The sequence below is a fragment of the Corvus kubaryi genome, unplaced genomic scaffold (assembly GCF_017639235.1).
Source record: "Corvus kubaryi isolate FWS band 111438036 unplaced genomic scaffold, C.kubaryi_AGA036_p1.0 37300, whole genome shotgun sequence".
NCBI lineage: Eukaryota > Metazoa > Chordata > Aves > Passeriformes > Corvidae > Corvus > Corvus kubaryi.
Window position 1 is genome coordinate 3,470,155 of NW_024581093.1, and position 24,466 is coordinate 3,494,620.

Sequence of the window (24,466 nt, forward strand, 5' to 3'; positions counted from 1 at the left end):
CAAGTTCTTATCATTTATTTTCTGCATTATTTCTACATAACATAAATAACACATTTATTTTCTTAGATTACAGGTTGTTTTTATGATGAGTGTATCCCCTATCCTGTCATCTCTACCAGTAAATGTTAGCTCCTCAGAAGTCAAGTAACTCCTGTATCCAAACCCATGATCATCCCAAAACAACCCTATGAGTACTAGAGAAGAAATTCTGGAGACAAACTCTTAGAAGGAAATCTATAACAATGGTTAGACTTTTGATTCATTTCCACCTTTTAATTCTAGGAATATATTTGTGGACATTTGTTAAATTCAAACTTTTTCAGATGAAAAGAAAAAACCCCAGAACTGATGCCAATATCATAAGTCAGTCTGCCCTTCCAGTACTGATTCCATGTTACTTATAAAAATGGAATTCAATTTCTTCTTTAGAAGATAAAATTCTATTAAATACTAATGGTAATATGCTTTGAAAACACTAAAAGTGACTATTTCTGCAGAGACACCTTACTGAAGGGTTTCTTTCCATTTTATGGAACATGTAAACCTTTGAATGCCCAAAACTGCATATTTTAACTAGATCTGACCACAGTGTTGGGTTTTGTTACACTAAAAATACCCTGTATATTCTTTTTCCTAACAAAGTGCAAAAGCTTAAGCAGAGAAGCAGAGGTCTGGTTGTTACAGAGCAGACAGCAACAGTGGGTGATGTTTGTTCAGTTCCTGCTCTGCCACAAACACCTTTGGTAATCTCAAACAAGTCACCAAAGCCCAGATTCTCATGTGGTGGGGAGGCAGTGTATGACAACAATTTCATTCTGTTTCCTACCTGTAAAACACTGTGAGCAGCACAGACACTGAGAGAATGTGTGTGTCAAAGTGAGAGGCACCTCAGTTGTGTGGTGATACAGACAGAGCAGATGAACACCCAAAATGGATGGATGTGCACCTGATTTACTTCATCAGTAAAGATGTCTCCAACAGCAAAGATATCTACAATGAGAAAATACAGTTTAAAGTAAAAAAGCTCTCACTTAAAGAAAACTCAATACCTCAAATCAGGAATACCCTCAGGGGGGTAAAAATGCCATTTCTGTAACACAACCAGTCACTCTGTACTTGGCACTTGAACTTTATGCTGAAGTGTGCTTTTTCATTTTGACTGTGAGTGAGAGTTGTGCACTTTTATTAGGAAGCATCTGGTACAGGCAATGATAAACACATGTGAGAACGTGGATGCTCCTAAGCAGACATAAAGCAAATGCTTAGTTATGGCAATAACAGCTTCTAGCTTCAGTTACTGTGGGGTTCAGATGAGGCCTAAATTAGATCTCTCACTCTTTCCCTAAACTGTTTGTTGCATGCGTCTGAGTGCTGCTAGAAATACACTGCCCTCATTCACATACATACTGCTATTAACAGAGACTAGTAGCAGTATCAAATACTACAATTCTTCTTATCTTTTACACAATGCAATCATCTAATTACATGAAATGCCATGGCAGATATTCTGCCCAAGGAAAACTGATTTAAATACAAGGTGCTTAAGATTGAATGTCACTAAAGTATAATTGAATGCTAGATATAACTGTGTACTCTATCTCAATAAACTTACTTGGTTTTGTCAACATAAAAGCAAAAAATACACCATGAAATTATTAGAAAATATGGTTTTAGGCTCTGGATAAGAAAAATGTAGCACCTCAGCATAATACTTTGGTTATGGTAGAGTTTAAGAAATCAAGCACCAAGAGAATACATTGACATGGAGTATTGGTATCATAGTAGATAGTTTAACATGGGGTTTTCTGGCAGGAGACAACTTTCATTGTCAGCTGCAGTCTTGCAACAGCCCGTGGAAGTTACATGACCTGCAGACATGTGTGACTCATGCCATGTGTCACCCTATGAATACAGTACTTCATTTGCTCAGAAAGCTTTATTCTACTCAAATAAACATTTGTTACCTTTGTCTCCTATTCCCTGCCCCACAAGCTGTATTCAACATCAGGACTTCATATTGATAATTCTTCTTTTGAAAAGTGATATACCAGTTGTGTATACAATAATTTGTTATAAATTTCTATGTCTTATAAGAGATTATATATAGATATTGAAGAGGTTATAAGTAGTCATTTCTTATCATAAGAGAAGGCTGTTCCTAAAGGATATTATGCCATATTCAGTAGAAGGTTATCTCAGTCTGTGCAATAAAACAAATGGATTTTACTCAGTCTCAGTTTTCACAGCTTGCTCTGGTATAAACATTCCATGCAGGTCCATATGCATTTCCACATTTACTGTGGCTCGACCCAGCTCTGTGAATGTTTTAGCATCCAAGACAAGTAGGAAAGGTGCTTCCTTTGGGTCACTCTTCACAACACAGGTCAGAACAACACCTGTGACACACAAATAAAGAATTAGAAACACATAAATGTTTCACCAAGCACAAGAGATAACCCCATCACACAGAGGAAGCACCAACCCAGCTTTCTCGACTAAGAACATTGAAACTTGTAAGATTTAATACAAAACTCATGTAACCTCAGCTTTCAGAATGTTTTCATTATTTTACCATCATCCTCTTCTTTTGCATCAGGGTTGGGAACAAAAACGGGCTCGGATGGCCAGCAGTGGTCCTGTCCCCAGTGGAGCATTTCCTTTGTCTGGGTATTTAATTTTGCAATCTAAGCAGTTGTGACAAGAAAAGAAAAATGTCAGTGACCCTGACAGTGCTTTTTTCCAAAGGTACAACATGAACAGACTGCTGGTGGGGGGAACTAATGCTAAGAGCTAAGGCAGGTGTCATCACAAGAAAAAAACACCTGGAAAATGTTAAATTTTGGAGTCACATTTTGTGGCTATATAATCACACAATGTTCTTTTTGTCTCATTTCATTAGATTACAATTGCACCTTTCATTTATGGGTGTTTAGTAGTTCACAGGTGCTAACAGATCCCAAGAGACCCTTCACTGAAAGTATTGCCCCTCACTATGGAGAGTCCAAGACACAGAATATTTAAGTGGCTTGTTCCAATTCATTGAGATTCTGTAGTAAAGCAGGAAACAGGATTTAAACTTGCCATTTTCTAATCCTGTGAATTATTTTCCTTTTATGGCTGCTTCCATATTTCTCAAGGCCTTCTACTGTGCAGTAGGGTACATAGCCAGAAAAAATGGCTGTTCCTAGTGAGGTGTAAAGATTGAACCAGGGGTGCAGACACTGGTGTTTACTGAAGGAACAGAGTGTGGATTTTCATCCCATTGAGCGGCCAAACCAATCTCCAGAGGGGATGCCTGGCATTTTCAGTTCAATTCCATTAAGGCCTTTTCTTTACCCATAGAGATACAGTTCTATTCTTTTCCATTTTGATCTTTAGCCAAAAAACACAAAAGTGAATCTATTCAAATTACTGGAGGAAGAATTTGAAAGAATTCTAGCTAAGATGACAGCACTTTCACTGACAGACTTTACCTAAGGATTAGGTTGTTGTGCTTGCATTCATTAAACTGCAACTGATGTGAAAAAAGATCCTCCTACCAGCATTTTTCATTATATTTGAGTCAAGCAGAGATTATCTACACTGTAAATCATGAACTTGCAGGTTTGTTTGAGTTATTGTCAGATGTGCTGCAATAAATTTTCTTGCATCATGCAGAAATCCAGCTTTGTTTTGTAATCAGTAATGGTAATTATATTCAAGAACCAAGTGACTTCATTTTGTGCTGCCTTGTAGTCACACAACAAGAATTGTAAAGTGTGATTTTGTCTGTATAATACTTGTACCTTTAAATATAAATACTTTTCCCTTTAATCTATTTGTACTCCAGGCTGTCTCCTGGCATCAAGCACATGTAAACAAAGCATTTGCTACCTCAAATAGAGAACTAGCCAGCAAAATATAAAGCTTTCCCCAAAATTAGATATTGTTTTAATATTTAAAATGTCTTAGGTAGCATTGCAGTATCTTATTTTTCTGTTAGGCTTCCTAAAGGGAAAAAGTATTAAATATATATATGCATCTAATACTTCTTTTTCTTACTCTCTCCTTTATAGTTCTTGGCACATCACAGAAGGTTCAGCCCAATTTAGCAGACAAGTGAAGGTCTCAGTAACTCTTCAAGAGACTTTGTAGGAATATAAATCTGGAGGAAGAAGCCTGAGTTTATTAATACTTTATGAGGGAAATGGTACAACATGAACTTATGAGAATTTAGGCATTTCATGTTTCTTTGCATGTGAATGACCCACCAACAGGAAGACACTGACTTTGTAAATGTTAATTATACCTTTGTAGGAACTGGACTCCACTGGACTTCTGTTGCAAAGACATACTTGTATTTTTTGCCATTATAGTCATAGTTGATGCGAGGCAGTTCTATCCCTGCATAAAATAAAGTTCACGACTTAGGAACAAGAGGAGAAAATAACTCAAAAGCAAATCTTTATAGACATACCAATCTCCAGGAAGTTTGGCCCTGTGAAAAACCTTGACACTACTTAATAAAGGTGTTGCATAGATTTTGTATATATGAATTTCTAAGAAGCTGAAGATGGTATTAACATAAGTAAGCCAGGGTCATTAGTTCAAAAGGCAATAGTTTTTCATCCATTAGACTGGAATCTGTGAGGGTTTTTCTGGTTTGCATTTTTTTCTTTCTTTATAAATCCATGATGTGAACAAATGGGATAGATTTGGAGGCTACCATTCTAAGAAATTACTTTCACCTTAGGTAAACACATATTTACATATTCCTGCTATTATCCCCTGATAAAAGGTTAAAAATCCACTTTCAAGGACAATCTTTATAAAATGCAGCTAAACCTGAAGTACTACTTATAACAGACTTATTTAACTAAAATTACTCTTGTAACAGGTAGATTTGCAAGCCATATTAATAGCTGTGAGATCAGACTTGGAATCCTGTATTAATACAATACTGGTGCAACTTCAGATATTTAAAGGATGTGTCTCACCTTCACCTAGCGTTTCATGTTGGCAATAGATGGTCCCATCTTTCTCCTTTACAGCAGTTGCAGTAGAGGCAAGTCTGACTAAATTAGAACCCACCTCAGCATCCTGAAAGAGACGAATGCTGAAAACGTCACGGATCTCTAAAAACATGCTTCTAATTTAGATTTTTCATCAGGTTTGATATTAATATTAACAATTTGGGGATTAAACAAACAAGCTTCAAGAAGATCATTCTTATGGCATTTTAGATTCTGAGGTTTTCATTAGAAATCTTGTTGCATTCAGAGTGTTTTAATATAACATAGAATAATTATCTTGAATCACATTGAGTCCTTAGAAAGGTTTAGATACACATGATTATAGTCCAGAAGTACCATAAATTTGAGAATTTAATGAATGAAGATGGGTTGCAAGGAATGAGGTATTAAATTTCCACTAGAAGTCACCAAGGTTAGGCTTTTGCACCTGCTAAAAATCAAGTGCAAAAATAGGTGTGATATACTCTTTAATGTCCTACTGCTTAATTCTTAAGACTGCAGAACAACTGGTGTGATCCAGAGCATCCTTTGTCATTGCTGCAGAGCTGTTTCTGAGACAAGAACAGAGCAGCAAGACTCTAGGGTGTAGAAAGAAAAAGTAATATCCATTCCAAAGGCATCAGGCAGAAACTTGCCCAAGTTGCTGGGCAGTATAAAATCTTCCCTGCAAACAATGATGTAAAATGATGTTTTAAATTAAACTGAAAGATAAAATCTTTTCTCTTCCTGCTTATATATCACACTTATATGAAATATTCTAATTTTAATAGAACCATTGCAACAGTTGGGAGCGTGTGTGTATTGTATGTGGGCTTCCAGTGAAGTGGAAGAAACAGATTGTGCAAAACCTCATGCATACTCTTGCAGTTAACAGCCAAGTGGATATGTCTGCTTGTGTTTGATGACATTTAACAAATAATCTCACTGGTAACAAAATTCCATGTTCTACACATCCCTGTTCTCCATAGTGGATGGTGTCAAAACCTGGATCCACATAACCTTGTCCAGCTGCCCACTGCCATTTCTCACAGGACATAAAAAACCCAAACCTCCTGCACATTTTGGGTATCACAGAATCAGAAATTTGCACCTAAGGGCTGGCAACTAAAAATTCACCTGTTATTCACACTGATGAAATTTTAAATTACTGATTTACACTGAAAAATTTTTAAATTACTGATCAAAGAACAGGTTAAAGACCCATCTTCTTTCTACCTTGTCGTACTGCAGAGGAACCACAAATCGTTTGCAGGTTGGAATGGAGGTAAGCTTGATGTTCTCTTCAAAGTCTTTATCCAGGTTTTTTAAATAAAACATGTCATATAAGCTATTGTCTGTATAGGCAATAAGATCAAAAATAATGTGGCCATCCTCCTCATAAGCATTTATGTGGTGAAAAAACACCAAAGCATCGGTATAAAACTTGGTGGACACTTCTTTTTTAGTTTTCCTGTCTATAAAGTGAAACCAAGTCTGAAAGAGAGAAAACATTATTTAAAACCATTCAGAATCAGCAAATAGTTATTTAGAAAACTGCTTTCTAATGATAACAATCAACATTCTAATCACTGTGTATTTGTAATGAAGGATATCAAGAACTCAGAGTTTGCTGCTAGGAGACAAGGAGTTCCAATCTGAAGACCAAAACACACAGCAGTAAAATGAGTGTGGAACAGCTTTAAGCTCATTCTACTGTTGCAAATTACTATTTGGGCTAGGCTGAGGGTTGAAGTTTTCCAGAAAAGCCTGGAAAATCCCCTTCTCTCTTTTTAAGTTAAATAAATCTGCCTTGGTCGAGAGTTTCTGTGGTGCTGGTTCCCTGTACCTCAGCAAGTCACACATGTTGATGCCCAGAGCATGTGGAAGTAAGATCCTCAGAAAACAGTATTTTCCCTCAGTTGCCACAGTGAAAGACCCTCCTTTTGCTCAGTGCAGGCCTTTCCACCAGTCTGGCTCTCTGTCACATGCAGTGCACCTGGAGTAGATCTCACCGACCACAGACAGCATTTTGTTTGGACCAGGAGCAACTGGATCTGTCTCGGATGCTAGTGCAGGTTGGAATTTCTCTGCTAGCACAGAGTATTTCTAGAAATGCCAAACTATCCTCTCTCTCAAGAGCTTCAGCATCAGATATTTATTTGAGAATTTTCTGGACAATGGGAGACAGTATTCAAAAACATATAGCTTCTAAAACAAACCTGTGCAATGTGAAAGTCAAGGTTTGAAAAAAAAAGAGTGACTACTGAACTGAATGAAGCAGATAAAAAACAGAACAGTGTGGAGGAGGTCACTGGCCTGCATGACTCCATTGTTCAGCAGTAGGAAAAATACCTTATCATCCTTATTATAGGCAAGGCAGGAAGCCCAGTTCACACCTCGGATGTAAGCAGTTGCCATTTTGACAATATCCAGTCTGAAGGGCTGCTCTATGAAGATAATGTAATTCTCTGTGAGTCCAAAGCTGTGGTAGTAGCTGGGGTGGAGCAGAGAGTGAGAAGGGATGGAGCAAACCACTTCCAGGTGCTTGAAACAAGACTTCTTCTTTTCTTTTTCTGAATACGAATGATAAAAATTCAAATTATATTTCTAATAAATTCCATTCCAAACTTGTGCTTGGATTTCTCCCAGGCAGGGAAGAACAGGTTCCTCTCAGTTTTATTTGCATTTTCCTGTTAAGAAAGTGGTTTGTTTACTCCTGTATAATAAACACAGAACTTAGCATGCAAGAAGCAACGCAGTGAAATCACAATGCTGGATCCATTCAGGCAGAGCCCCCTCATCTTGGGATTTGATTCCATTGGTTACTGTTTTCAGAAGCTCCAGCATGGAGGAGAAATATGTTTAATTAAATCAGCAGCTTTAAAAAGGGGTTCAAATGCCCCTGTTTTTTTTAACTTCTAAGGAGATGTTCCCAAATTTGAGCCCCGGCTAGAAATTGCAAACTGATCTTTCAGCTGTGGAAGGCCTCTCAATTGTTCAATAAGGGACAGGCAACACAATAGCAGCTGATTTTAAACAACAACACACACCAAAAAAAGATTATCTCAAAGGAAAAAGAGCAAGTGATTTGCTCTGTGAACAATGGACAGTGTTTCAGCAAGGGCCAGTGTTCTCCAGGGTAGACAGGAATTAACTCTATGTTAGGTTTTATTTGGTATCATGCTTCCCTATAATCACAGTATCAGCATTTTAAGAGAATTTTTGTTTACTAAGGAATTAAAATTTACAATCTCAAATTATATGTGCTGCCCTATAGGGAAAATTGTTTTAGAACCTTCATCTAAAAGTAAGGTCCTTCCTACTGAAATGCCCCGTTTACACAGTACTCAAGGTGACCATTTGTAAGAGCACATGCCCAGACAGGTTAAGCAGTTAACATGAAGTTTACAATAAGTTTAAATTAAGAAAATGAACACCATTAGTTACTAGCAGAGCTGTATCATCACCCTTGCCCTTTGAAGAAAAGAAATTGCTAACAAGTTTCTAGAAAATAACAATAATAGACGTATCTTACCTGGTACAGAGGAAGGAATCTTAAATAGAACGTATTTTGTCTTCCCTTTATCAACTATTGAAGTGCCCATGTTGAGAACATTTCCAGCACTGTCATAGTGGGGGTGAGAAGTGGCCAAATTTACAGCTACATATTTGTTGTAGTCAACCTGGAAAATGATACAATAAGTGATTTGGGAGATGTGTAAGAGAATGAAAAATGATCTCAGCTAACACCACAAATGCACCAGCTTTTTAGCCCTGTTGGCCTTATATTGGCACCCCATTTACAAATGGCTTTGAAATTTAAATAATTAAACCAAATGACTTGTCTAGGTATTCAAATTATTTCCTTATTCAAGGCTAAAACAAGTTATAGAATCTGAGTTACAGTCACCCCTCCCTTGAAGCCACATAACATCAGGGAGGATTAGCTAAGCAAGTTACTCTGCAAATGCCCATTTCACCCTGAAAGCAGTTTATTTAACAGGGCTGACTCTGGCAATCTGCTGGAGCAAAAAGATTTCTATTTTATCTAAAATTTGGAAGTTGTACTCAAACTGCAGTGCAGGCTAGAAAAAACCCCGATGTATATATTTCAATATCTCAAGTTTTCATTTTAATAGTTAAGTAATATCTTACATAAGGTCCTTGAAAAGTAGTCATATAACTGACCTACTGAATTTTTAATTATGTAAATAATTTCGTAACTACAGATACATAATAATGGCAATCATCCAAAATAATCATGTAACTGTGGTATTATTCCTGCAACCTTGCTAGATTATGTACAAGTGAAATTGGTCAAAGCCCAGCTCTTCCCAAACTAAACAGAATTTAAATTTGAACTCAGGAGTTCTTAAAAGATATCTTTTGGTATGTCACTATTTCACTTTACCACGTTTTCAAAAATAAGGCAACAGTAGAAGAAAAGTATTTTGTGTCCTGCACATGTTAAAGGATCTTTATGAGACAGCCTGAAATTTATTCACCAGCAGACAAGGAACCAGAATGACAGATGGTGGTTTGTACCTTCTCCAATGTCTCCAGAGTCTGTGGATTAATTTTCCTGATGAAGTTAGTCTCGCCAGTAGCATAGAAATCATCCCCAGCTTTCATAATGTTGATCAGACAGTTGTCTGTGAACTCAGGAATGGTGTGAGACAAATAGGAGAATGCCCTGTCCAGAGGGAAATTTCATTAGAGCCACAGAAGCCGGAGCTGCTTTTCCCCCACACAGAGCACAAGTGACCCTGCAGTGCCACAGACCTGGGGCTGCCTCTCCCTGCTGTGCCCACTGCTGGCAGCTCCCTGGAAAGGGTGGGAAAGCAGAGGAGATGGATTGTTTCCTTGGCCTGGGTGAGGGTTAAGGACATGCAAGCAACTGTTTTACCACACACAAAAGGGCATCCAGGCCCATTCCTGCTATCAGCTCTAGGACATGCACTGGTTTATCAGGATGGGTTAATTACATACTCTCCTGTGCTGTCTTGGGAAAATTTGGCCTACCAGTTCCTACCTAAAAGCTGGTGGGTTTTTCAGTGTATGCCTTCATAAAATAGATGGATTCATATATTCCCCAAAGGAATATTTTTGTTCCCAGTGAAATTCCATAGCACAATTATGATTTCAAATAAGATTGAACTTCACACATGGGCTTGACAGTCTTCTTTATCAGTGTATGATTTCATCATAGTCACTAGAAGCCAAGACAAAGTTTCTATAACCCTTTTGAACTTAAAATGCCAGAGATATTCTTTTACTGTTGGAAGAGGGAAGAAAATCTTATCTCAGGGGAACAATTTACAACATATCAGCTGTTTTGCAATAACTGTCTGTGTATGTGTCCTTACCAAATACCAGGTTCGAGGTCACTAGAGGTAGTTCAGCCAGGAAGGAGAGAAGGGTGACCTATTTGCTCGTCTTAGGGAATCCCTACAGCCAATTTTACAAGACTGAGTATAACATGATGGCCTACACCTCACCTCTCCATAAAACCATCTTTAATCAAAAAGTTTTTCTGATTTTTTTTCTGTTATTGATGCTTCTCTTTTTTTGTTGAATAGACTTTGTATCAATACCTTCCCCATCTCTAGATCTTTTTCATTCTTGCTGCTCCTCCCCTTACAGAGTATCAAAACATTTCACTAACACTGGAGAAAAGAAAATGTTTGGTTTTTATATAATCTACTTGTGTTACTGAATAAAGCAGGCAATATTGGTGATAAAATGAATTTAAAATATTTGCCTTAGACTAAACCATAGGCAGTACATATCTTTTGGCTTTTTCAATATTTAGCAATTGTAAATTTACAAATCAAATGTTGTACTTGTACATATGTGTCAAGGGTAAACAGAAAGACATCTGTGCTGAAGTGAGAAGTAGATAGAAGAATCTTGTTGGGAAAAGCATTGCTTACTTGGCAAATATGTTTTTGCATGGATCTGGATAAGCCATAGTCCCAAACTCAGACACGACAATTCTGTTTGCTTCTATGTTGCAGTTGTATGTGTCACTTCGGAGATATTTACTTCTATAGTAAACTTCACCTGAGGAAGAACAAACAGGTTTCAGTTATATTTTATACTTAGTCCTTCAAAAAATTAGCACAGGTAGAGCCAGAGTTTCTCAAGCAGCTGTCCTTTAGCCAACAATAGTTTGGAATGAAACCAATAACATCCCTAACCCCCTGTCCTAAAGGCTTTATAGCTGCTGAGATTTATAACAATTTGTCAATTTGACAATTCACTGACTCCCACTACTAATACTGGGGTACTTCTGAGGAGAAAGGAGGGATTTGGGTAAACTGTTCCAGCAAAATAAAACAATGTGTGCAAAAATGACTAATTATACAGTCCATTTATGGGTGGTGACAAATTTCCTTTATTGGCAAAATTTAGTAACAGACTGTTTGAAGGAATCAATGTCTGTCCTAAACAATTTAATGAACCACTATACTTGAACTAACTGAGCTCAGTTTGCTTTAGGTAAGTAAGATGTACTGGCAATTTAAAAAACACCTTTATAGGTTATTTTGTTAAGGGTCTAGAGCAGGACAGGCAAGAGATCCTGCAGTTGCATTAAATGCTTCCAATCACAGAAATGGAAACAAAAAAGTAAACATTAGGATTAGAGGATGACAGGAGTAAATCCCATTTTTTTTATAAATACATACTTTTTGCCACAAGAATCCAGGTGTAAACCATCCTGTCTCACACTGTGAAACAGCTCAATGGGTAAAAAATGCTTTAATTGAAAAAAAAATTGAATTTTTTAGGATAGAGGAGCTGCCTGTTTTTCCTCCAAAAAGATGACAAGCAGGAGGAGAGACTGTAGGGGTGTCAAATATACTAAGTGAGGTTTGACATGTGAAGTGACACAGTGGCCCAGTTTCTCTCCTGGCAGCTGTTATAGCTGTAACCAAATCCCAAAAGGGGAATGCTAGTCATCCCTGAAACTGGGCTGTTCATCCACAGCAGGAAAACCTCTGGCTATTACAGTACTTGTGGCTGATCCTTTCAAAATAATCAAGGTTTTCTTGCCCTGCAGTGACCTGCCCAGAGCTGGGTTTCTGCTGTCCTTGGGTGAGAACAGCACTGAGCTTTGGCACTGCAGAAGAAAGGACAATGTAACATCTCCCTGCAAACAGCCCTGCAGAGACACTCCAGCTGCTGCTGTGAAGGGTGAGGTGTGAGGGGGTGTGTGGAGAGACTTTCCCCACAGCAGCTCCCCCCTCACGCACACACCGCTCTGCAGACAAACCCAAAACACTCCAATCCAACTCTGAACAGGATTAGCAACATAAGGCACCAAAATGTGGAAAATGTGGGTTGTTGAGTTCCTTTCAATCTGATCTGAAACAACTTACCATTTTTAAATGTAAAGCTGTGCAGCAGAGCCAGCCCATCAAACCAATGGTTGTACTTGCTGTCCCCTATCGTGTGCATCCCTGGGCCATTTCGGAGGAGGATCCCTTGCAACCAAGTAGGCAGCTGCCCTATAAACAGAAAGAAGTTACCAGCATCCATTCATTTAGGTGAGGGGAATGTTCCAGGACAGGTTTCCTAACAGCAGAGGCTTCATGTAGTCAGACAGACTGTTGGTGTGTCAAGATTTGCTGTACCATATAATGTTATTGGACTTTGGGTTAACTAAAATTTCCCCTACTCAAAAATGTGGCACGAGTGACATTCTGCATGACTATTGCTATCTGAGATTACTATAAGAAAATGAGATTGCTGGAATGTAATTTGTTAATTATCAGCAAGTAAATAAAGTTGAACCTTTCTTTCCTGCACTCAGATTTTACAGTGATAAATTTAAACCCTTTTACTCATGCCAGAAAAAACTAGAGCTTATCAGAAATAAACATATTTTATAGGTTCTATGACTTGCATTGGCTTTCAGCACATCAGCTTAGACTTCAGGCTAAATTAATTCCACAAAATGTTTCATTAATTAGATTACACAGCATAAAGTCGTGTCATTTGCGGAGTGCTTTTGTGACACTTGTCATAATGTAGTGTTTTGTACACAAATAAAGTATAGGAATATTGTACTGAAGATGTATAAGTGCTGTTGAGATTTGAATCATAAATGTTCCTCATCAAATCCCTGCAAGAAATGCATTAACTACCACTTGACTCACAGAATAATAACAATTAAAGAATTTCAAGAGGGTTAAAGAGATGAACAAAGGCATATCAGATATCAAATAAAAAGCTTAACTTGCTTCTTTGTGCATATGACTCCTGAGTGAACATTTAAGATCACATACTGCTTCTCCAGACAATTCTTGCATTGGATATTGCCTCTGCATGAAAAGCTCTTCAGAACTTATATTTCTCCTTATAAATTAGTTTGTGATGACACATTGATTATGTTGGCACACTTTCTTGTTAAAACTCCTTTACAACAGCTGGAAATGTCTTCCTATGGACCTTAAATTTGAACTTGTTCCAACCCCTGCCAGGTCCACTAGACCAGGTTGCTCAAAATCCCATCCAGCCTGTCCCTGAAAACTTCCAGGGATGGGGCACCCATCATTAGGGCACAACTCCATTAGGGTTACAGTTCTGGAATACACAAGGAACATAAAAAATTGTTTGCATGACAGATGAACTTTCATCATCATCATCATTATTATTGTTGTTGTTGTTATTTTCTAGAAGAGCCTGGAAAACTAAACCTTACTTCCCTTTCTAACACAAGGAATTCCAAAGCAATAACCACAGTACATTTTTGTATTTGATAATTTTGCTGGAAAAGATAAAAAAATGAAAAAGATATTTTTAAAGCACAGTGGACTTAATGCAGCTTCTGAAATTCCTGGTGCAATTCCATGTAATTTCTGGCATAATTTCAGTACAAAAACAAAAGGAGCAAAGGCTCATCTAGTGAGGTTTTCAGATAATTCATCTTAGTGGGAATTGAGCATTTCTGTAAATCACACAGGGTACCAAATCAGCATCTAAAAGTGCTTATATAGCTTTAAAAATGTGGACCTTTTTCTTTTCTGTGGTGTGTGAGGACACATTAGCAACACACTGAAATCCCCAAATATGGATTTTATGGACATTTAATAACTATTGTAACAACAGAGTCTCAGAAATTCACGTCTGTAGGAGAGCATGGGTGAAATTGCAGCTGATGATAGAAGTGTGATAGATATTTACAGTGTACATATTGAGTAACAAGGAGCCAAAATACTGGCAGAGCTCAGGACTACCAAAATATTTAAAGGGGTCATAGTTCTCTTTAATTTTCTTTTGCAATGAAGCAATATTTTGTATGTATAACTTTACTTTCTGAAATATGCAGTCTTTGTTCAAATAAACTATTTCATAATACAGATCAGGTCTGATAAATTGTTGTTTGCAAACAACTTCAAATGTTTTGATAATAAGTTGTTATCTTGAGGGACAAAAAAAAAAAGATTGAGAGGCATAAACCCATAAAGGCATAAAATAATTCGAAGGTATTAAAACAAAGCACTTTGTCTGACTCGACACAAAATCTTTTCCAATTCAGCCACCAAACTGAACAGTAACAAGGCCCTGCAAGTTTTAATCGTCATCTCTTTAAGTTTTGGTACTTGGGAAGTGTCATTAGATTCCTACAATTTCTTGGACTACAACACAGAGAAGATTTACTAAATAAGGATTTGCAGCAACAAGCCTCTCCTGTAGCTGTAGCAAAAACTCTTCCATAAAGTAAAGAAATTGGGAAAAATAACAGGTTGGTCGAGTGTCATCCTTAGACAGTCACTTTAATCTGTCTTGCTGAAGAATACTCTGCAGTTTCTCCTGGATTATCTTCTAAAACTTCTTTTTAACGCTACCCAGTGGCATTCAGTACTGGTACTTTGCTACCTGGGAGTGCCACTGCTGAAGAGTCCCGAATTTAGAGACCCTTCCCGGGAGCTCCGGAAGAGTCGAGGGCAGGGAAGGGTCACAGAAATCGAAAGCCAGAGCAGAGTCGTGGGGGAAGGGATGTCCGAGATGGAATCCCGGTCTCTTCCTCACCACCAGCTTCAGTGAGTCCTGTTCAAACAGACTTTTGAAAAGTACACAGAAATTCTCACGGAGTGAGAAGAATCCCCCAGTAGGGTCACAAATATTATCTGAGATCAGTCCTTTAAACAAAGTTCCCTTGCGCCTCTCTCTCAGTTTCCCTTTCCAGTGCTGCGTCGGGCGAACAAGAGTCACAGTTTTTACGGATTGGAAAACACCAAAATAGCGGCATGTTTTACAATAGATTTTCTTCCACTTACCCTGCACCTCAGCTTTTATGGGCTCTGGGTGTTCTTCCTTATTCCTGCCATATAGCGTATCCATCTCTGACGAAATTCCCAGTGCCTGCGCTCTGCCCAGCCGCTTCTGCAGGCGCGGCTGTCCCCCGCGTCTGGGCTAAGGACGGGTCTTTCCTGTTACATATAAAGATAAGGTCAAAGTGCAGCGTGAGCTGGTGGCCAGTGGCTTATAGATTGACAATTTATAATGGCTGATCTTTAATCCCTAGCACATACACTCTAATTCTTGCACGTTCTCATTAAAATTAACTCTTTCACTGGTTTGAAGGGGAAGTAAGAAAAACGTTGGCCCGGCTGTTTGCTCCTTATGAACCTGGCAGAGGCAGGCAGGCACAGCCAGGAGACAGCTGGAGTGGCTGAAACATCTCCTGCAGCTTTCCAGGTAAATTTAAACACTGCTAGGGATGCTTGCCCCATTTGGCTGGTAGGGGGAGGAAAAGAAAAGAAATCTCTACTCACTGTTCTGGATTTGGCTCTTCGGGAGTGACAAACACTTCAGAGCAGGGGATCATACTTTTCTTTCCATTCTGTGGTTTTAAACTGGGCTGTTCTGTAAATTAACAAATTCTCATCGCTGAATAGTCTTGTGGTGTATTTCTTTATATACAAGCTGTTCCAGAGTCAACTGAGTGGCACATCTTTGAACTAAATATCTTTTCACTCCAACATATTCTCCCATATGTGACCTCAATCCACCTATAAAAGTACGGCAGGATTCATTAAAACTAAGGCAGATTTTTAACTTCATGTTTTTGTTTCTAGATAAGGTACTTAACCGAGTTCAATGTTGTTAATTTCAAAATCCTCTGGAAAGAGAATTATTTCAATATAAAGCATGTGATTGCAGAGCAATTCATATGCTCCACGGACCATGAAGGATAAAGAAATTCTTTGCACAATTATATATTATGCAATTTCAAATGGGGTTACCCTAAAATCCGATTTCTTCATCTGAATCACCATTGTTCCCAAAATGTTTAACGTCGCTTCTTAAGACTGACTGATCTCTTAGAACTATAACAGTTATTTTATTCAAAACACAATTTGTGCTACAGAGTCTTCTGACATATTTATTATACATTGTTCCTCTCTTCCAAACCTACTGTCTGTTTGATGGCTGATCTTCACCCCGGGAGATCATCAGGACAGTGTGCCTTGGTCTCCTTTTGGAAAGCACTGACAGAAACAGATGATAACAAAATAAAAACCCGTATTAGAAGAGAAAATATAAGGTCTTTGTTTGAATTAGTAATACTAATAAACAGCAGGATTGAACCAGAAGTTTGTAGGAGATGAAAGGGATCAAAATCCACAAATATATGGAGATACATACACACAAACACACATATACACTGTATATATGCATGTGTGTACCTGCATATAGGTGAGAGTGTGCATGTGTGCATTGAGATGCTGGTTCACTTTATACACAAAGCCAAGTAAGGGATTTTTCAGCAATGTTAGGGACTGAAAAGGATCTGGCAAAAAACCAAAGCTGCCCAACTCTACTCTCACTACACCATGGGGACTTTTTCCTCTCTCCACGATGTTCTGCTTTGCTTTAATATGTTTGTTTCAGTGTATCCTCATCCATTTATGGGTGTAGCTCTTAACGCTACAATTTTAATTATCTGACCTGTGAGTTGTCTAATCTGTAGTGATACTAAGATTTCCATAGAGCAAGCAAGCAATAAAAAGATTAATTCAAACCTCTTTTGATCCTCTGCCACAAGTGTTCATGTAGGTTAAGGTTCAGCCAAGATGAGATAATTGGAAACCTTGTTATAAATTGTCTGAATGGAAGAACAAAGAGCTGCGTATATCCGACAGCTTCTGAAATCAACCTAAATGTGTTTGGTAGCTAATTTTAGGTTTCTGTGACTGAAAGTTTTGTCTCACATGTTGTACAACTTAAATAAACAAGATTTGTGAAATTAATTTTTCGTGCTTGTCCGTAAAAAATACTTCAGTTAGCATCAAAACACTTTTTTTTGTTGTTTTCATCATGCTAATGACAAATAAGCAGTTTAGTATAATATGTGGATATTAATTGTATTGCCAACTGTGTGATTTCCCCCGTTTTTACATTGAAATGGCAAAATATCAAAGCACTGATTTACAATTATAATGTGTAATTATCAGCAGTAGAGAATGTGGATTAGGTGATTTTTCTAATTTTATTATTTCACAATGTTTCTTCTTGTTGCAAAACCCTTCAAATATAAATCTTCCCCCAACCGAATCTCACATTTATCTCCACAGTTTCCTCTCTCTATTCACCCCTCATGACAAACTTTTTGAAGTCACCAGATCCCCACCATGGGCAGATTTGCTTCACTGTATTTCTTTCTGCTCTAAAAACTGTGGCAAAGGCCACAAGCTGTTTCCTTTTGGGTCCTTTCTCACTTTCACTTCCCTAATTCGTGCCCTGAGCTTCTCTCCCAGACTTTAAAAGGGCCATGAAGACATCTTCGGAGGCTGGGGGTTACATTTTGGGTGTGATTGCTGTGGTTAATCAAAACAAAACTTTCCAAGGCAGCAGAGCTGGCTAACTGCATTTTCAGTACAACAGTAATGTCATTGCCATGTGCCTACCTTTGTACTTCTGGTTCACTTAACAAGAAACAAGTTATTGCTTTTTATCACAGAGAAACCAATAAAATTCCTTATATCTTTTGTACTTAATTTATTTTAATCTCAATCTTCTGCTTATAGAATTTGAGTTCTAATTAAAGCCCATTAACAAAGGTCAGATTGACTTGAGGTATACAACTTTAAGCTGTGCTAAGAACTTTCAGCTATCAACAGTTACCTATTACTACCAAATAAAACTCCAAAGTAAAACTGATACGAACTTAGGAGCTGTTCTTGCTGAAATCACACTGATTGCTATCTCACTTGATAGAAACACAAGTTCTTATCTTTCTTAAATACTCTTTTATTGGCATGATCTCATTTCACAAAACTGCCACCAGACTATTTAGAAACACGTCTCTTGCACTGTCCAGATATAATTGCAAAAATTACTAATGTAGTTTGTTCAAATTTAAATAACAATAGTTTCCCTATATTATTCTGACCAGATTTTATTTGGGTCAAAACAGTTTTGATCATATACAGGTTTGTTCATTATTTGGACAAAAATAACTATTTTTGTGGAATTTTAATTTCCTTGATAAGATTCTAATTTGGGGGAGGGGGAGTTTTTTGCGAAACTTCACAATTTCTTTGATAAACAAAAGCATTATTTTCTTTTTTACTGTCATAGTTTTAATACATATCACAAGAAATACTGAATTGTCCATTAAAATAAATACATAATGTAACTTAATACTAAAATTCTTCAAATGCTGAGGCATGGAACTGCTGGCCTACCCACACTGGTATTCATCAGACTGAGCCTGCTCAGTGATAATAATGCCCAAATATTTAAACATTAGACATTAAAACAAATAAACAGCATCCACATAAACTTCCTCACTGTAAGACTTCTATAACCTTATCTGCACCTTTCAACATCCCTATTTACATGTTTCAATATGTAAATTATACAATTCAGTCATGTGTTTTCAAGTGGGCAAAATGACAGCGTGAAGGTTGGCATTCACTTCCATGACTGAAGGTGTGGAAATGGGGTCACAAATGTGTACAGTGACAGAAGTTAATGTTGCTGCACTCTATCCTACCTGGTAGCCTACAGTACATCTTTGGGGGAACATAAATAAAAACTCAAAAGAACTGCTTTCTGGTTTTAGTAAAGGGCACCTGAGTGTAGAGGGCTTAACATAAAAACAGTGTTCCTGAACAGAGGCTGCTGGACCTTCAGTCCTCTCATTATGGGAATTGTGAAGATGATCTCTTTTGTAAGGTGTTGGATATCTACTCATAAGAGACATTATCAATGAAAACAGCTTGCAATAGAGCTTTTTTCTCTCTCTTTCCATGGCCTGTAAGCTCTGAAATAGCTCATAATAGGCAGAAGAAAAATGTGCAACCAAATTAAATAAAACAAACAAGAGGTGGAAACTGAAACACCTTAGAAGTCTGGCCAGTTTTACACTTGTGGAAATCTGGAGACACTGCAGAGACACCAGATGATGACACTGTAATGGCTGTAAATTCAGATCCAAGCAATTTATTTTACGTCTATGTGTGCTGGGCAAAGTTCAGTCCATTTGTATCTATCAGTTAATGTTTTACCCAAGGAGGGCACCTTTAATGCTTTGGACAGTTCTGTGATTAAGATATAAAGGCAATATTAATATCTTAATAGGCAGATCTAAATTGTGCCACTTATTCAAACATGATCACAAGGGCACATGAGGGGTCATCAGGTTCTTGAGATAGTTCTGCTCCTTTCTGTCTGAACTTGGGGCTCAATGTGGCCATCAATAACTCCAGCTCAATAAACATTCTTATGGGGCACACTCATCCCCTTCTTCCTAACAGTCAAAGTTCTGCTCTGAAAGGCAATAACACAGGGGAACTAGCTGGGGAAGAGGCAGGGATTGAGGCATGAACTGTATGGCAGTGAGGAAAGGCCAGGCATGAGCCTAAAGGCAATGCCAGACACTTCCAAAGGGACAGCTCCTATGAGAAGATCCTCAGGGACTTCTCCAGGTGACTTACCCAGGTAGCCATACACATTTTATAAACAGAAATTATGTTCAACCCAACAGCACCTGAACGTAATCCTACTTATCTTTATCCTGACCCCATCACACCAGGCATGAACTAATAAATAGCCTAATTTAATTATTGCACCCTGTACAGATAAGAAATGTTTTCCCTGTTTTTATAAACAAGATAACATCAAAATTGCAACTTGGCGGGAATCACTGGTAAGTTCAGTGTGTTGCCTCATGGAAAATCAGTCAGTAGAAGCAACAAGACCAAGCCCTTTTCAGTCAGCAATAACTGGGTCTCACCATCAGGACAAGCAGCACAGGAGAGGAGCAAGGAAGGAAGTGTGATTGTGATCACCTTCTTAAGCTAATTGGCAAATGGGAATTTTTAATCCAGCTGAAGAGAGGGAAGGTGTACGTGTAGGTGTAGAGTCTGTTCAGGACTCAGTACTTCCTACCTATCAGGGTAAAAATGTTCTTCACTCTGCAGTAGTTTACACGACACAGTAAAATGGACTACTCATAATCTTGTCTCAAGTTAATGATACCTGAAAATGATCTTTTTTCTACCTCAAAGTCAAAGTAATAGAAATCAGTTTTCCATTTTTATGTTTATTCAATTAATAGAACACAAAGATGTTTATATTCCTGATAAAAATCTGTGTATTACATTCAGTAATATTCAGGAATGTAAAGATGGTAATATCCTCCTATAGAGAGTAAATTTACTTGCTCTTCCCCAAGGCAAATGAACAACAGCCAAAAAGAACAGGGGTGTGATTTATTCCTTCTCTTTAGCAGTTCTTCACTTCCTTAATTCTTCAGATCTAGCACTTTCTGGTCTCTATTATGGATTGTCAAGCTATTCTGCAGTGCTGCAGTTTGAATCACAGGATGTTCTCAGGCTGTCACGATGCAGCTGTGATCTGCACTGGGGTACAGATCAGGACCACCCCAAAGTCAATGACTTCTGGCATAAGAAAACTATTTTTAAAAAAATTGTCTTTCTGTTGAGGAAGAATGCAAAAGAGATGTTTCCCACAAGAAGGTAAGTTCAAGGAGTGTTGTTTACTCAACATCAAATGAGTTCTTTCTTGTGAGTGGAAAGGGTTTTCAGAAGTTTCTGTCTTCCTGAAGACCCTAGTTGCTAATTTTGATGCTTTAAAAGCGGTATTTTCTTTTCATGTAAATGCTTTTCTCATTCTTGTGGTAAACAGAATAAACTGACAGAATGCTTTCCTGGCACTAAAGTATATAAAGTCAACAAACTGCCAAAGAGGGAAATTGTCTTTCTTCTACTTTCCATCTGCTGCAGGCAGCTGAAGAGTAACTTATAGCAACCGTAGATTAGGAAAAAAATGCACATTGCTTTAGAAATTGCTAACAGTAGACTCACTTGGAGAGCTTGGCTTTATTTGTAGACATTTCCAAACATTATTTGTTCTTTTTCAGGGCCTATTTCAAAATCCTTCAAAGCTAGAGACAAGACTTCCATTAATTTCAATCACTTTGGAGCAGATTCACAGGGGAGAGCCTGTGGCACCCTCAGCCCTGGCATTTTTAGCAGTATGTTCATGTAGTTGGATTTCCAGTAGCAGAGAAAGAACTGGATGATGCTACAGAATACATTCATCACAAAAGTGAGTCAAAGTCTCCTCCTGGAAATGTCTGTATCACCTGTACATTTAAGTACAGTCTCCTCCATCACACCTGTGCTTTCAAAAACAGGCTGTGTTTCTCATATCTAGAAGGACAAAGTGGGAGGGCTGGCTGCCAGCTGCTGCAAAGTCTGGCAAGCCAGCAGGACCCAAGAAGAAGCAGGGAGTCTGGAGAAAGCATCATGCAAATATACAGTGGCCAACTGACTGAAGAGCAGCTGCCCTCAGCTCTGACTGCTGTAACAGCTTGAATATAAAATAGTTGGATTGGGCGTTCCCAAACTGAAGCCTGTGAAGTTTTGTATGGGGCCTTAAAGGACTCCTGATTTGCAGACATCACCTGTGACATCACTGTCACAGAAGCAGCTGATAATCATAGTTACATGGTCTCATCCAGGAAGGGGACGGGTATCCGGGCCAATTAGCTAATTGGAATATTGATTTGCCTTCTCGAGAGCTGGGAAATCCAGTCTGAATACTCACATCTCAGCTGCTCCATAAGCTCTCCCCATTAATCAGTCAGAAATTCATGTGGGATCTGCTCCAAGGGTTCCATAGCTGACGTCTTGATTTATAGGTGTGGTGAGAAGGAAGACATCTAGCCTAGGGTATTTTCTTCTCCTTTCATCTCATCCTCCACAATTTTCCTACCCATTAAACACTTCCCTATTAACTTTATCTTGAAAACCCTGATCACAGTCCTGCTTTTTCCAGCTGGGCAAGATGACTGGAGGTCCAGAAAGGTCTTGGGATTGAAGTTCACTCTTACATGTTGACTGGATGCAGTGGATGTACTTGACTTTGGCAGAAAGCCTTGGAGCTGGAGCTGGACTGGCACTCTGCAGTGATGGGCACTGCCTTCAGCCCAGCAGTGCAATGCAGGAGGCATTTCTGCAGGGCAGGAATCCATCACGCAGCGCTGATTCCTCTGTGCTGTGGTAACTGGCTCACTGATCCATGTCTAAATATAAGTGCATGTTCTCTCAGTTCCAGGCTATGGAGCTATAAATTAATAATAATGGCATCAAACTCAATGGAGCTAATGCCAAGGACAGGAGGATCACAATAGCTAAAATTCTTATTTGTACTGTGCTTCTACTAAGCTGGTGGCTTTGTAAACCTGATGAATATCTTTTATAAGGAAGTTGAGATGTATTTAGAGATTTCAGCTCCAAAATGTTACTGGGCTTGCTTCCCAAAGTCCATCAGCAGCCCTTGGAATGTACACATAGGGCTCCCAAGTAGTTCTGCTGATTAAGGCAATATTTTCATCTTTCCTAAATCATTGTTTTAACTTATGGTCTTCTCTTCTGCCTCCCAGCAGGTATAAATACTGTAGCTCTAAATAGTTGAGCAGCTTATCTTTTAAGGGATGATGGGAGCACTTTGCTTGGGGTGTAGAATTCTAAGCAGACACAACAGTTCAAAATGAAACTTACTTGGAACAGCTGAGATGAATCTGCACATGCGTAAACAGGTGGGCAGGATGGATATGATACAATAATTATAGACATTGCATTCACATGCAAAAGAAGCACCTCCAACAATAATTATTAAAAATAAAGCAATCCAGACCAATTAAATGTATCTAGAGAAGCAGTGTGTTTTCCAATCCCGTAACTCCTTGTGTTTCTCATTTTTCTCATTCTCCTCTCATTCTCACTTTGTATCTCTTTGCTGTTGTAAAGACCTCCAACTTTAATGTTCACACAATGAAGCCTTTGATGGAGGAGCTTTATCTCACTTTTCCATGTGTCCAACAGCAACATATATCAACTTTATCTTCTCTGCTCATGAGGAAAGCAATGATTTAATGTCTTCTCTTCAAACTGATCTTACATGGGATGTGACATTTATACAATAGAGCCCAAAAGGGCCAGTGCATGGGCTTAGCATCAGCGCAACACCCCTCAGACGCAATCACAATTATATATTAGAAGTTCTGTTCTGTTCCATGCTCTATTGCTGCTGTTGTGGCAAGCTGCAAAGAGGAAGGAGAAATGCTGATGACATGACAAGGATGACATCTCAAGCTTTTGAAGAAGGCAGCAAAAAGAGTGGTGCCCTGGTAAGCAAGACAAGTGCGATGCAGGGCACTGAGCTGAGAATGTGGCAGGGAGTCACAGTTCTGATTTCTCTTGCTGTGGGCTTGGCTGGGGAGGAAGCAACTGATGAAGGAATACCTTGTTCGAAGTACCAGCAAGCTTTCAACCATTCATGCTACGAGTTTGTTAGACTCCAGCAAACCTTCACAAGTGCCCAGAGCTGGTGTGAGAGAGGAGGAGGGCACCTTGTCTTTATTCAAAATGAGGAAACGCAAGAGTTCTTGCAAAAACATATTGCCGAGGATCAGGAATGGTGGATAGGACTGATCTCAAACTCCTTGCTGAATGAAACTACTGATGGTAGGTGGATTTAAAATCATGTCCTTAAAATTGTGTCAGCACGTGATGCTTTTTTAACATTGTAGAAGATGCAGTGTCTCTTTGTAGATATCTGCTGAAAAGCCTGTGTCTTTTGTTGCTGTAACTTCACATTTAAACTAAGATGTTTGAATTGCCTGCTTCACTTCCTAGTTGCATGTTATCACCCTTTCCTTTGGATCCTGTGAATACATGGTGAATGAGACCAGCTTGCTGACCCAGTGAAACAAATGTGCTGGCTTAGGTCTCCAGTGGAAGCCAATTCATCCCACTAGGAAATGCTGCAAGGTCTGATGCAAGGGAAATGGTGAAATCTTTAGGCTGGGAACGCAGGTAGAAGTGGCAGTGTCTGTTTCATGATTGTATCAGGTTAAATATAAAATGTAATTGAAGATCCTTACCCAGACTAAACCATCTTTGCTTCAATAGGAGCAGGGCTACAGT

At 38.5% G+C, this 24,466-nt stretch overlaps 2 protein-coding genes across 6 annotated transcripts in view; one reads left to right on the top strand and one right to left on the bottom strand.

Moving 5' to 3' along the window:
* On the bottom strand, window positions 1-15,853 carry BCO1 (beta-carotene oxygenase 1). The gene is made up of 12 exons (XM_042027141.1): window positions 15,776-15,853; window positions 15,278-15,430; window positions 12,374-12,502; window positions 10,925-11,054; window positions 9,537-9,684; window positions 8,527-8,674; window positions 7,344-7,564; window positions 6,228-6,485; window positions 4,977-5,079; window positions 4,289-4,383; window positions 2,573-2,684; window positions 1-2,396 (listed from the first exon to the last, which is right to left on the bottom strand). The coding sequence occupies exons 2-12, from the start codon at window positions 15,339-15,341 to the stop codon at window positions 2,224-2,226; spliced, it is 1,581 nt and encodes a 526-aa protein (XP_041883075.1). The 5' UTR covers window positions 15,342-15,430; window positions 15,776-15,853; the 3' UTR covers window positions 1-2,223.
* Window positions 15,854-20,651: 4,798 nt separating this feature from the next.
* The window catches only part of PKD1L2 (polycystin 1 like 2), a 39,047-nt gene continuing 35,232 nt past the window's right edge, over window positions 20,652-24,466 (top strand). For 2 of the 5 annotated variants that reach the window (XM_042027137.1, XM_042027136.1), the window contains exons 1-2: window positions 20,655-20,989; window positions 21,394-24,004. In XM_042027137.1, coding sequence (XP_041883071.1) covers window positions 23,554-24,004 — 451 coding nt within the window. In that variant the 5' untranslated portion in view covers window positions 20,655-20,989; window positions 21,394-23,553. Of the gene's footprint in view, window positions 20,990-21,393; window positions 24,005-24,466 lie in introns of all 5 variants that reach the window. The other 3 variants (XM_042027135.1, XM_042027138.1, XM_042027139.1) reach the window with 2 other exon arrangements.